The 14,232-nt window shown below is 45.0% G+C and overlaps 1 protein-coding gene across 2 annotated transcripts in view; it reads left to right on the top strand.

Moving 5' to 3' along the window:
* Positions 1-14,232, top strand: part of LOC147624016 (magnesium transporter MRS2-2-like) — a 95,659-nt gene that overhangs the window by 21,552 nt on the left and 59,875 nt on the right. For both annotated transcript variants that reach the window (XM_086820701.1, XM_086820700.1), the window contains exon 2: positions 12,005-12,088. In XM_086820701.1, the coding sequence (XP_086676827.1) occupies positions 12,005-12,088 (84 nt within the window). The remainder of the gene's footprint in view (positions 1-12,004; positions 12,089-14,232) is intronic.

The following is a 14,232-nucleotide window of genomic DNA, read 5'->3' as shown; positions in this document are numbered from 1 at the left end:
AAACTAGTCTTGCGTGCGTGTAGCACACGGTAGATACACACTGTGCACATGACAACTCGCTAGAAGATAGGTGTTAGCAATATGCGCTAGACAATGGATGCATACAACGAGGGGGGAGAGGGGCCTTTATATAGAGATGAAGCACCACGACCTACATGAAGCATCACGACTAGCATTAATAAAGGACAACTTAATAAAGTGCCTGTATGACCCAGTTCCTATGCAACACATGAGATTCACATATTTTTACACTAGTTCCTTCAGAAACACATCCGAATACTTGGACATTATCACATGAAAGAGTTGGCCTAAACACTGGCTGTGCCTAAACTTGTTTGAATATTCAGACATAATCTCACGAAGAATTGCCTAAACATTGGCTGTGCTATAGGTATAAGCTGAATCTTATGGTCTACACCTCTCATTGAAGGTAAACCATATAGTAGTTCCTTTAGAAAGTTGAGAGAATTTGCACTTTGATAGTTAACATTCTTCATCTCTATCAAATCCATGGCATGAGAACTCAAGGTAGCTTGTTGATCGCCAAAAACTAAATAATCAGGAAGAAACGGATCACGCATTTCTCCCCCATCCAAAGTTGAATCTACGACTCGAGGACTTGACATCACCTTGGTTTCAACTTCAACCTATGAAGAACAACCAACCATTAATGATTTATTCTTATCAAACAATGCTTCATATTTCTTCCTACTCAAATACAAATTAGCATCATCACTGTACCCTAAATTTAGTGGTTAGTTCGTATACTCCTCAATTGTGCTCGTGTATGGGAAGGATAAAGAAAACATTAGGGAGAAATCAGCCAAGTTTTGTCCAAGTTTCTATGCACGTGCTCTTGGAAAAAGGCCCTTGCACCCACCACCAACCTCCCCCCCCCACTCCTCTTTCCTTTCTCTCCCCTCTCACATTATAAGATGTGTGATCAAAGAAACAAACTTGTGGCCCAAAAAAAGAAACTTTCCTTCTCCATGAGTTTTTCTCTCAAAGTCTTTTTGCACATTTGAAAGGTGAATCTAAGTATTACGTGCAGGTATTCCAAGTAGGGAAAGTTGCACTTGGGGCACCAATGCGATTGGCCGAATTTTTTGATTCACTAAGGTGTGGAGACCATGTGGGTCTACAAGTGAGGGGCGGTGGCGGTATTGCCATGGGTGCCCAGAACCTCTTTGGTAGGGCATGCTTGCCCCAAAGCGACTGGGGTTGTGCATCATCAACAACAAAATGGAAGCCGTAGATGCCTTCAAGCATCACATTGTGAAGCAAAAGCCTTGGCGAAACCAAGGTGCTGGAAACACCTCCATCCAAGATGGAAGAAATCCTTTTAGTTGTGTGAAATACAGTGTCATTGTGAGGGCAAAAGGACGAAAGGCCCACATGTATGAGAGATTAGAGCAAATCAACACAGCATGAAATGGGTGAATGAGTGTAATGTATGATGGTGAATGAAATCATGTACAAGAGGCCCTCTGATGTGAGGTGACTTTGAGTAGTAGATCGGCACATAAGCATAGACGAGGTCGGAGTTGAAGCATGGTCGGTGACGAAGGCTCGCGTTGATGTGAAGCAAAGGCACTCCGTGAGATGGTCGGTGTCGAAGGCTCGTGTTGGTGGATGCAGAGGCACTCCGAGGTGGTAGATATCTGTAGTGGGCAGCGGAAGGTGAAGTGGTGGAGGCTCTGGTGACAAGGGTGCTGCGGTACTTGAGGGATGCATACTCTGGTGACAAGGGTGCTGCAATACCCGAGGGATGGTGAAGAGCAGAGAGGGCTGCTGTTCTGAGGGGTGAAGATGATGAGCAGAGAGGGCTGCTGTTCTAAGGGGTGAAGATGATGAGCAGAGAGGGCTGCTGTCCCGATGATGTGAAGATGAGCAGAGAGGGCTGCTGTCTTGATGTTGATGAAGATGAGTTGAGAGGGCTATTGTCCCGATGTCGATGGAGGATGAAGAGCAGAGAGTGGGTTGCTTCTCGGATGTAACACGCGGAAGCTCTGGGAGTCTTCTTTCAGCCCTAAACACTCTTGGCAACATGCTGATGCAAAAACGCAGATATAGAGAGAGAGAGTAGAGAGAGAGAGATAGGCCGGAAATTTAGTATATTGCTATAGTACAAAAAGGTACTCTTACACACAGCCCTAGGCTGCCTTGAAGAAAAGGTGATAACACCCAAAATTCTGTCCCCTATGGGACTCCTAGTGACCCAAACCCCTAGAGGGTTGAATGCTAGAACTATGAGCATCTTGGCCTATTTATAGGCCTTTGGCATGCTTTGGGGAACTAGCTGTCTGCTGGTCGGCCAACAGTCTTGCCCCCCTTTATCCACAAATTTCAACGTCCAATACCACCAAACAGCACTCCTTGCTCCACTTTTGGTTCTTCAAAGTCTTTATCTGGCTGCCTTTTCTAGATCGGCGTCTGAAGATTGTCCATGGCATTGACCATGCGCATGACACTCCCCTCTGCTAAACTTGATGACGGGAATCCAACCTACTCTTGGATGACTGTCATCATCCCAATCCTTTTCCCGAAGTCCCTCTGTCATCCATCCATTCCTGGCAACCCCTTTTCTTTGAACGCCCGGCATGTTCTTCAAACCACTCTGTCTCAGACTAAGATCTATGCATCTGTTCCATCTAGTCCACAATCCTTTCATGCCCTGACTCTGAACATTGTCTTGGTCTTCATTCTTGAGAAATGAGTCTGGCACTCTCACATCACCCTTGGAGGATAAACCTCCCTTGGGACCGTTGCCTGAGAACCTATCTGGTTCATAGGACTGCCATCCCCTTTGGTTTTGTGGAACTCCACCAACAAACCTCCTGGGAGCTCTTCCCGATCTGTGTTCCTTGCCTTGGGCTTCGTATCCGTGTACTTTCCTGTACCTTGGACCTGTACACCATCATATGGGACTGATTTCAGTGTCTAGCTTTGCTGAGCCTGATGCTCTGATACCAATGTAACATTCGGAAGCTCTGGGAGTCTTCTTTCAGCCCTAAACACTCTTGGCAATATGCTAATGCAAAAACGCAGATATAGAGAGAGAGAGTAGAGAGAGAGAGAGATGCTGGAAATTCAGTATATTGCTATAGTACAAAAAGGTACTCTTACACACAGCCCTAGGCTGCCTTGAAGAAAAGGTGATAACACCCAAAATTCTGTCCCCTATGGGACTCCTAGTGACCCAAACCCCTAGAGGGTTGAATGCTAGACTATGAGCATCTTGGCCTATTTATAGGCCTTTGGCATGCTTTGGGGAACTGGCCGACTGCTGGTCGGCCAGCAGTCTTGCCCCCCTTTATCCATAAATTTCAACGCTGTCCTCTGTTTGGCCAGCTGCCTCTGGTTGGCCAGCCGCCCACCTTCTGTAAGCAGCCGACTATCCCTTTTCCATGGTTCAGCTTCAGCCGACAGCGCATCTTTCCTTGCCATGCTCCAATACCACGAAACAGCACTCCTTGCTCCACTTCTGGTTCTTCAAAGTCTTTATCTGGCTGCCTTTTTTGGATCAGCGTCTGAAGATTGTCCATGGCATTGACCATGCACATGACACCGGAGGTGATCTGCAAGAGAAAAACGCTGATGTGATGGAGCAGAGAGTGGGCTGCTGTCCCAAGATATGTTGTAGTAGAAAAATGTTGATAGGATGAAGACCCAGGCTGCTGCAGAGGTAAGCCGGCAGGCAGGAGATCTAGTGATGTGATGTTGGATATGATGTGTTGATGATGAACGATGCGGCTGATGTTGCAGAGGTAGTGCCGGCAGCAAACAGGTTGATGTTGGTGTGTGTTGTAGATAAACGATGAGGTCTAGGCTGGCTGCAGCAGATGGCGGTGTTGTTTTATGATGTGGTAAGTGCTGAATAGGAAACAATGCATATATATATGGGTAGGGCTGCTGGTCGGCCCAGAGATGGGCTGTCGGCCAGCAGCACAAGACTCCCAAAATAAACCCCCTTTAGGGCTGGTTAAAATACCGTTTACACACACCTCCTCTCAGGCCAAAAGTGGACCATGAGAGAAGATGAGATGACAATGGTTACCAGGGTTCACACTGACACACTGGCAAAAGGAATGTATACCCCTCTAGAAGTGAAATGTGATAAGTCCCGAGAGGAAGATCATGATGGCAAAGGTGTAGAGGGTGAGTAGACGTAGATGGGCTGATCGTCTCCCAAAGTAAGACCTTGAACGGGGCTCTCCAATGAGTAAGAAGTCCCATCCACTGTGTGGTCCAAAGTAAGGAGAATCAACTTCTGGTGAGAAAAGTTGCTCCTCCGGAAAAGCGGGTAGATGATACCATGTAACTCCTCGGAAATAGTGGCTGAGTATATGAGCTCCTGTAGAGTGTTGTGCGGATACACTGCAAGGCTCTTCTGAATGATTCTTTGCAGCCTTGACTCAAACTTTCTTTTCTTCTCGTCCGCACTAATCGTCATGAACGGTGTGACTTTGAGAAGAATCCGCCAGAACTTTGAGACATAAGAGGAAACGGATTCGCCTTCATCCTGTGTTAGCCAATCCCATCCCTTTCGTACATCCTTCTCGAAGTGAGGAGGAAGGAACTGGTCATAGAATTGCTCTTTGAAAGCACTACATGTACGAGCAGCTGTCCTAACCAAAAGCTTTGCCATCCACCAATCACTTGCAGTCTCTTTAAGATGCATACCCACATGCATAAGCATAGATTTCTCGGTAAATTCCTCAGTGCAAAAGGCTATTTCAAATTGCCTTATGGAAGCAAGTGCCTTGGTGGTATTCAACTTTCCATTATAGCTCTAGCCTCTCGAATTTGATGTCCTTGTCCCTTAACTTGAACTCTTTGGCCTTCTTGCTATGACGAGCATCTCGACGCTCTAAAACATCATCCTCCTCGTCATGTCTACGATGGCGACGGTGCCCAGGTCTAGGGCTAACTTCTCGTGCCACACCCTCCACTTTGGATGGAACTCTGGGAGCAAGAATGTACCTAGAAGGTGGAGATACCACCGACAATGCATGAAGATCTTTTGCATCTCTCAAATGAGCCGAAAACCTTGTTAGCAGTCATCTCCTGTTTGTACATTGGGGGATGTGCCGCCTAGTTAGGTGTATCTCCATTTTCCCCTATTTTTCCATGTATTTTCCCTCTTTTTGTTTGGGTCGTGGGGGGCTGTCATGTGTTGGCCCACTCTATCTGCTGTTGGCCGACTGGATGTGTTGCTACCCGACTTCACTCAGTGTTGGTCGACTGTGTTTATCTGGCCGAGTGGTGATTTTCTTGGTCGTGAGTAGTTGGGGTTGTTGTTGGCCTGTTTTGGGTTGGCGACTAGCAGCCCAGGGCCATATATATAGAGGGCCTAGCTCCCACACCTCTTGTATCTTGTGTATCGGATCTTGTGTATAGAGCAGAGTTTATACAACTTCTCTCTCTCTCTCTCTCTCTCTCTCTCTCTCTCTCTCTCTCTCTCTATTTCTACGTTTTTCTCTCCACAGCAGTTGTCTTTCATTTTCGCGTGAATTTTGACATGGTATCAGAGCCCCAGGTGGCTTGAAGCTTGGAGGCAGTGGGAGCTTGAGGGTTTGCTGATTTGTGGTGCTGATTGGAGATTGCTTGGGCTATTCGGGACTTGGAGATCAGATAGAAGGCGGCCATCACCGTTGGACAGCCACCTTACATACTATTTGCAGCCTCTTCATTTTTTTCCCCACCCACCGTCCCTTCACAAGAGCTTGTGAACCATTGAGATGGCAAACTTGCTTGAGATGGCTGAGAAGCACGTGAAGATCCCTACTCTCCCCACCCCCGATGGATCGACAGTTGGACAGGAACAACTACGGCACATATGGAAGGTAATGATGGAGTCTGTCTTGGAGTCTTATGACTTTGCTGATCTCATTGTGGTTGGTGTTCCACAGCCGGAGTTGGAGGACGGGGAGCTTTTACCTTCTACTCGAAAAGAATGGGAGGTTGAGGCTTAGTTGTGGGATCGTGTCAATGCCCGTGTGCATTCTTTCATCTTCCTTAATTGCACACCACAGGTGATTAATCATGTAAAACATATGACGCTGGCCAGAGGGATTTGGCAGCATTTGGCTTCTTTGTATAACAGGGTATCACCCATGAAGCGGATCTCCTTGGAAGTGCAGATGCGGGTGATGAATCCTGCAAAGTCTTCGATGATGCGGGAGCACATCAACAAGTTGCAGGCTCTTCAGCAGGAGGTTCTTCAGGCTGCACCAGTGGCAGGCTTAGCACCATCACATGGGAGGAGCTTGTGCCTATGGTCTTGGACCAAGAAGAGTGTTTTAGGAACCCTCCACAGGGCGGAGGTTTTGAGGTCTTGACTGGCTAGGGGTTGAAAGGTCGTAAGAACAACAACAATTAGGGCAAAGGGAAGTCTTCATCGGAGAAGTCTTATGAGAAGAAGACCGACTCAGACCGTGATAAATTGAAGGCCGAGCGGACCTGTAACGATTGTGGCAAGAAAGGTCACTATTGGTGAAAATGTCCTAAGTAGAGTATCGCAAAGAGTGCCGATTCTTCGGCTTCAGCTGCAAAGACTCCAGCCTTTGTGCACTTGGAGATTTTGGACATAGATGCTTCATCTTCTTGGAGTGAGGAGGCAGTTGGTTTCACCGCTAGGGATATTCGGGAGTGGATTCTCGATGGTGGTGCTTCTAGGCACATGACTCCTTCTCGAGAGTTTTTACAGGATCTTAAACGGCAGTCAGGTCGCATTTTCATTGGTGACGATTCCACTATACTGATTCACAGTGAGGGCAGGATGGAGATCATTCTCGATGGCAGAGGGGGGAAGCATTCTTCTCATGTTCTTTACGTCGCTGCACTTGGTATTCATCTATTGTCAGTGCATGAGGTTTGCAAGACTGGCTTACGGATGGAGTTTGAGGAGCATTCTGTTGCTCTACGGGACAGAGAAACAGGTCAGGTTGTAATGAAAGCATGGTTACCTTTCTTTGAAGAAGAATCCTTGAATCTACTCTCCTGATCAAGGACCATAAGCACCAGCTCATCCCAAGTAATGGTTTCCGTCCGTCTTGAGGTAAGAAGTGAAGATTAGAAGCTCTCATATTTTGGGGGCAACTGAGGAAGTAGCCAGATGGCCATATCCTCAGAGGAAACCTCCTTCCCGCACCCATAAATCTCAGATCGCAATGACCCCAGTTTGTTGATGTGATCCCGCATGGAAGTAGAATCAGTGGGTGAAAGCTTCAACATTTGAAACTCCAGGGAAACTCTCTTCATAGGTGTCTTCGGGTCGTAGATGTTAGAAAGTTTCTTCCAGCAACATGTGCATGGGTATCCCGTTTGACGTGAGCAATGAGTGAGGGTTGAGAGTTTATAAGGATGAATGACTTAGCACGGGCATTAAGCCGATCCCATAGAGCAACTTCGTGCGTAAGGGTATGTATCCCTCATATCCGAACCCTAGACGGTGTTTGGGTTAGGCCAAAGGAATGGGTGAGTGATGAACTCCAGAAGATCATTTGTCTCCAAGATTGCTTCCACCATGACTTTCCAGATGTCGTAGTTTGTGCCATCCAATTTTGCATTTGAAGGAAAAGTCGGAAGAGTGGGTATTTGAACCGCCCAAGGTTGAATGAGTGCCATGATGTACCCCCTCTGAAAAGCACAGACACCAAACAGCCCAAGAGCTGTTCTCTGCACTTGTAGGGAGGATAACTAGCTTGAACAAAGTGAACTCTCGAGTCTTGATCCTTAAGGACATAACAGAGAGTATATCTAGTACACAACGGATATTTAGACAACTTGGTATCACCATTACTCGGTGCAAAAGAGAGAGTACCTTTGCCTTTTGCTTTTTGCTGGACATTTGGCATCAATTCCCCCCTAACTCTTATCGGGATGGACTCCCCTATTGGGTTGTAGGGAGCTATACCAGTCCTTCTAAGTGGTCATATGTTGGATGCTCCATTATTAATGATTCACAAACCATTGGGTGCTTTAGAATGATGTGCCTTTCCCCACTGATCTCTTTAATCATCACAAAGAGCTCCAATTCTTTAGCAATGTTAACTCCTTCTTTGATGACTTGAAAGTACCATTCTACGCATATGCCTCCCATATGCCCAGGCTTGTTGCAGTAGAAGTATTTCACCACTAGGAACTTACATTGATGGATTCCTTGCGAAGGTGATGCCTAAGGGATTGGCAATTTGTGGAGTACATTTAGTAGTACCTTCAAGATTTAAATCAAACAATCCATACCTTGATTAGATGTGATGAGGATTAGTTTTTAGACCTCAAATAGGCATGGTCATTGGGAACTTGTGATGCCAAGTAGTTAATTTATGCCTTGAATTGGAGCATACACCAATGGGATAGAAAGTGATTGGAGAGGAGAAAAAAATGCCCCTCTGGAGAAGAAAACGCAGGTGTGAAACACTGCGGGCAGCCTCCAAGTTCACGTGGAAACGTGGCAAAAATCAGCACCAATCAGCCTCCAATCAGCGATTCCAGGTCTAGATGCCTCTGGGCTCTAATACCATGTCAGAGGGCAGCAGAAAGATGTAGACGAATGACAAAAACGCTGAAGCTCCAAGTGAGAGATGAGAGAAAACAACAAAATGCTGATGTACTAAACCTCAAGGAAAAGATAGATACAACCAGTCCAGAGGCGAGGAGTGGACTTCGTAGGCAGAGGGCTGAAGGTGCTCTCCAAATGACCAAAAGCAATGATGATAAGTGAGGGGAAAGGGGAGAAAATATATACTCTCCATAATAGCTGGCGGACTCCCTCATAAACTTGTAAACGACCTGAAAAATGATGAGAATAGGCATAAAAGGCCATAAAAGGGTGGGCAGCCCATATCAGAGGCCCAATAAAAATAGGGAAAAAATAGGGGGTTTCCTGAACATGAGAAGGCACGTGTAGACACGAGAAGAGCCACAAACAGGAGATGATATGTGCTAATAGACCACTCTTATAACATTTAAAGGCAAGCTAGGGGCTTGACTTAAATTAATATACAAGAAAGGAGTTTTATCCCATATCAATTACATATGCTTGGGGGTGCTTCCCAGAACTCAATTTATCTCATGACAAACATGACTCTTCAGCCATAGTTGAGGGAAACTCGGAAATGGAAATGGGGACGGGGACATGGACGTGAATCAAACGTTGTACCTAGCCAATGCAAGCCCGAGAAAAGGCCCGGCACAAGGTGATGTACCACATGGTGGCAAGCAGTACCTAGTTCGCCACCACCACTCTGCTTGATAGGGATAGCCTCGCCAAGCTCCAATATAGAAGCGTCTTCCGAATACTCAGAAGAAGCGGAGCGAGTTGTTGCTTGGAAGAGATATGAATGCCAACATGGCAGGTATCGGATTGGAGTGCCCCTCGAGATCCACTGGAAAGCCTCAACCAGTCGCCAACATGAGTCAATCCTCATAGCAATCTCAGTGTGAGGTGGAACTACCGGAACTGCCCTCCACTCGAAGAGTCTTGGGCGCGGTAGTCACAATTTGTTGTGGTGTGGAGTTGCGCTAAGTGGGCGTGGATCCTGCCCTCCATGTACTTCTACTCTGCTCGAGCGCGAGAGTATGCATACTCTGTGCTCCATCGATCACAATGGAGGTATCTGTAAGAAGGGGGGAGAGGTACTGCGAGAGAGGTATGCATGAACCCAAAAAGCAGCACCTCGAGGCTAGAGGTCACCATCTCCCCTCCTTGGTCTCTGTGTGCTGATCCACCAAGCTCCATCCTGGCGAAAGGCCATAGATGAGTAAGAACATCGGTGATACGGAGATCCTGCAGATGATGCGATAGCTCAACTGCCTGATCTTGTATGGTAGCGGCCACCGACTCTAGATCCCAGTGTCTCGAGGGACTGCGCTCAAGGGGAAAGAGAAGATCATTGCACCATTCTCTGGCGTAGAGGGTCTGGAGTGGTGGAAGACCACACATACTCGAATAGGGGCTACGGTCTCCTCGAACCTATCTGTCCCTTTTGTTGGAAGACACCGGAATGAATTTTAAGGTTTATGAGAGTAAAGGGGAATAAAATGGATATTAGTTGATGTAATTCTTACACATTCATGTTAATCCTGGGGGGGGGGGGGGGGGGGGTGGAGTGGGAGGAGAAAACTATGAAACACGACGGTGTAGTGGGAAACGGCATTCTGAAATGTTTCTGTAGTGGTTGAAATGTGTCTGCCAAATGTTTTCAGGTAACCGAAATGTTTCGGTAATAGAAATGCGTTTCAGCCCCCATGCCTGTCCTGAAATGTGTTACGGGCTTCCTCCCAAGTAGCCATTTTTGCCGTTTCCTGTAACTGTGCTTGAGGCACGTCCCCCCAAAAGTTAAGAACCACTTGGGTTCTCTATTGTGACTTGTAGACGGTGTGGGCAATAATTTTGCCGGTGTACTAAAGTGCACATCTGTTACTTGAAGATAAATGAATGTCCTGTGGACCACTTATAACCCCCCTTGAACATGTGTGAGTCATTTCATTTCATGAAAATGACAGGGGGAGCACCTCTCCACGCACAACAACATGCACATCAGGAGGATTCTTCATAGATATCTGAAGAGTTGGCAGGAGAGTTTTCACTTTCTTTAGCAGCAAATGTGGTTTCGTCACCATAGGTTGCACCATAAAGGTCATGTCAGTAGATGTGTCTTCACCAAGGGGCTCGGGGTGGGGAGTGGGTGGGGGGGGGGGTGGGGAAGGGTGGTAATCACATCTGAGAGGGGTGCAAATTGAAAACTGTAGGATATTTAGAGATTTGTGCAGCTTGCACATGGTGCTTTGGAGGTGTGCATGCTTTCGGAGAGCAATTGAAAGAATGTCAATGGGCAAGAGAAATATTCGCTTCTCTTGTTTGGTGAAACAGATCATTTCCATTAAAGAGTTTCCTATCTGTCAGACCTTTTTCTCTATGGAAGAGGGTTTTTGTATTGCCTATAATTCTTCTCCCGTTCTCTTACTTCTGGTGAATTCTGTGAAATGGGCTCCTTTGGCTAGGACATAACCTGCATGGTATGGTAACTACAACCTCAAAGCTGTATGCACCTAATTAATGTATATTGCAAAATTGAATACAGGTTACAATTATACAAAGAATCCTAGATCTGTGTAGAACTAAGATGGCTACTAAGCTTAACGAGCATGGCTCTGAATGATGCAAAAAAACCTTGTGCAGTCCTGCTGAAATCTGATGCAATAGAAAGCCGTGAACTAATTTGCGTTCATTTTTGCTATTGGCTGCTTTGAGGGCCGAACTGCTGCTCTTTGGGCTGGTTCTACTGTCTCGTCTTTGGCTGGCTTCTGAAGGGGCCTCAGTCTGCAGCCTGGTCTTAAGAGCACAAGAAAATTCTTTAAAAAAATAGAGAAACTGTTTAAGGTGGACATTTCTTCAATTAGAAGTGTTTTGCTAAAGCTTGGCTGTTGATGACGTGTGTAGGGATGCTATGGCACAACCTCAAATTGGCATGATAATTTTGTTTAAAATTTAAAAACTATCATGAGATAGTAACACGTTCACCACACATTCACCCCTAAGTACCACAAGGGGGTACCACCCTTCAGAAATTTCCAAGTGAAGGCATTGGGCAAGTTGTCTCGGGACATGCCAAAGAATCTTTCGCTTGGCCGATTGGAGAACACTCTGTTAGAGAACTATGCAATGAAGACAAGTCTTACTTGCACAATGATGAGGTGAGGAAGTGCTGGATGAACTGTTTTATGAAGGGGCAGTTGGTGTCCCCAAGATTTGAATCCATGACCTCCACTTTAGAACTGGTGACAGCCTCAAATTGCTCCTCGAGGATGATCATTTTTTTTTGGGGAAAAAATTAGTAGTCTTAAATTTAAGACTGTAGTCAGCTTGTTAATGACAAGCAGCAGCCTAAAACTCTCATAGTTTTTTTTTCCACTTTTCATGGCCCAATGATGAATGCTTTTTTACCTGGCTTTCACTCATTACTACACATCTTTCTTGTTGGCAAAATTTATGCAGGGTGTACATGCAAAGGATCTAGACCTCCTTGCTGGGAACTTTTTTATTCCAAAGCGTTCTGCCATTGCTGTGAGAAACAATCAGGTAAACCATCTTCCCATGAGAAGCCACTTATTGGTTTCTATACTATTTGTGCTTGGCTCTATTTTGGTTCCATACATAAGTCAATACCTCAGGAAAGTGTGGCACATGTGTGATAGCTTCTGTATTTATCTTTTGTGGAAACTTATCCACCATGAAACTCAGTTCGGTCTTTTATATATGAATAGTGCACCATGAAACTCAGTTCGGTCTTTTATATATGAATGAAAATGCACCTTACTCTTTGGTGCTGATGATGTGAGTGGGGATGTTATAGCATGTGGTCTATGCTATGCATGATGGAGTTGATGGTTTGAAGATTTGTGAGTATACTCTCATGAAGTCAAGACTGCACTTCAGACTTTTAGACTTTTTTACATTTGGGAAATAACTTATACTTTCCATTGGTATATTTATTATCCTACCATGTTGATCAAATTCATACATGAAGCTTGTTAAAGTAAGGTGAAGCACAATTTAAATGTGTGTATATTTGTCGTTATTCCAAACAGTAAAAACATATTGAATGTAACAGAAGGTGTCGTTTGTATCCATTATTTTCTAGATCTAACATGAGTGCACGGCCATTGATAAACCATTTTTCTGATTAATAAAATTGAAACCATTTATTTTATTTACATCTGTTTCTTGCAATAAGATTGTGAGAGGAGGTCGTCAAAGCATACATATGCTTAAGTTAATTAACATATTTAAATAACCATGTTGTGGGCTAAGAGCATGCTTGCAAGAATGCTGCAGCTTTGAGACAGCATATGTGATGCACAACACAAAGTTGATGAAAGTAGTGGGATTGAAATTGGTGGGGTTGGCATTGGGAAGAGCTGCAAGTGGGTGCTTGAAGAGGGAAATTTGCCCTCGTTATATGGGGGCATGTTATACCGGGCTGAGTGGATCAAGATGAGTACAAGAAGTTGGGAAGCGCTGCAAGGGGGTGCTGGATTGACAAGGAGAGTGGATCAAGATGAGTACAAGAAGTTGGGAAGCGCTGCAAGGGGGTGCTGGATTGACAAGGAGGGAAATTTGCCCATGTTATATGGGACATGTTACACCAAGGGGCTGAGTGGATCAAGATGAGTGCAACAAGATTATTGAAATTAAACACACAGATTTAAGCTTCTCATCTATGAGTTGATTTAGAGTTCATAAGCACAAAGGTTAAATGAACACTAAGAAAAGCTTAACCAAAAGATTAATACCTAAATAGCACATACGCTAAACACTAACCAAAGCAATAAACACACTCAATGAGCAAAGAAATAAACACTCTCAATGAGACGAGCATGAGATGAGCTTGACACAAGGTGTTTTCCACTAAATAAGCACATAGCACTTTCTTGTGTAATTCGCAAAGTAGATACAACAATTTTTAGGCTCACAAAGAGCTCTCCCTTGATCTAAGTGATGATGTCAAGGGTATGCCACCTAGCCCTATCTATATCTATCCTAGGTTATCTCCCCTTTAGTAATTGGCCATTTAGACAAGAGAAATGAACTCAGACTTCATGTCTATAGCATATTCTAAGGCCTGTTTTGTCACCTAGACTAATGTGCATATGCACACATGGATGCTAGATGACATAGATCTTTCAACAAATGTAAGCATCGAATTGAACAGACATCCATAGGAGGCTTTTTATAATCTCTTACGACTTCAGTAGGTTTATACTTATAAACCATTGTCTCCTTGGCCTAGGAAGAGTTTTTAGCTTTATGATCTCTATTTTTCACTTTTAGCACAATGATCTGTCACAAGGAGGGAGAACTGGAACAACAATAGACCAACACTTCAAATACCAGACATAGAGTATGAAAACACAGTGGAAGAACAATATAAAATACAATAACACCACACTGAGCTGGAACGGCCGGCCCCCCGTAGGAACTTTATTTAGAGAGAGAAGCTTTTACAAGATACCAAGGTATGGGTGCATTTAGCACTGGATTTTCCACAAAGCATTAGCACAACTCTTGCCCAGATCGCAATCTAGAGCCAAGATACAAAGATAGCACCAAAAGCCATGTGAAAACACTGTCTCAAAACAGTCCCATAATCAGTCCATGAAACATCCTAGTACGGAGCCCAAAACAGCCCTGAATTCCGTGCCAAATCAGCCCCAAAATAGAGC

The sequence above is a fragment of the Cibotium barometz genome, chromosome 26 (genome assembly GCF_041138505.1).
Source record: "Cibotium barometz isolate CiBa-2024 chromosome 26, ASM4113850v1, whole genome shotgun sequence".
Classification (NCBI taxonomy): Eukaryota; Viridiplantae; Streptophyta; class Polypodiopsida; order Cyatheales; family Cibotiaceae; genus Cibotium; species Cibotium barometz.
This window is presented reverse-complemented; position numbering and strand designations above follow the sequence as displayed.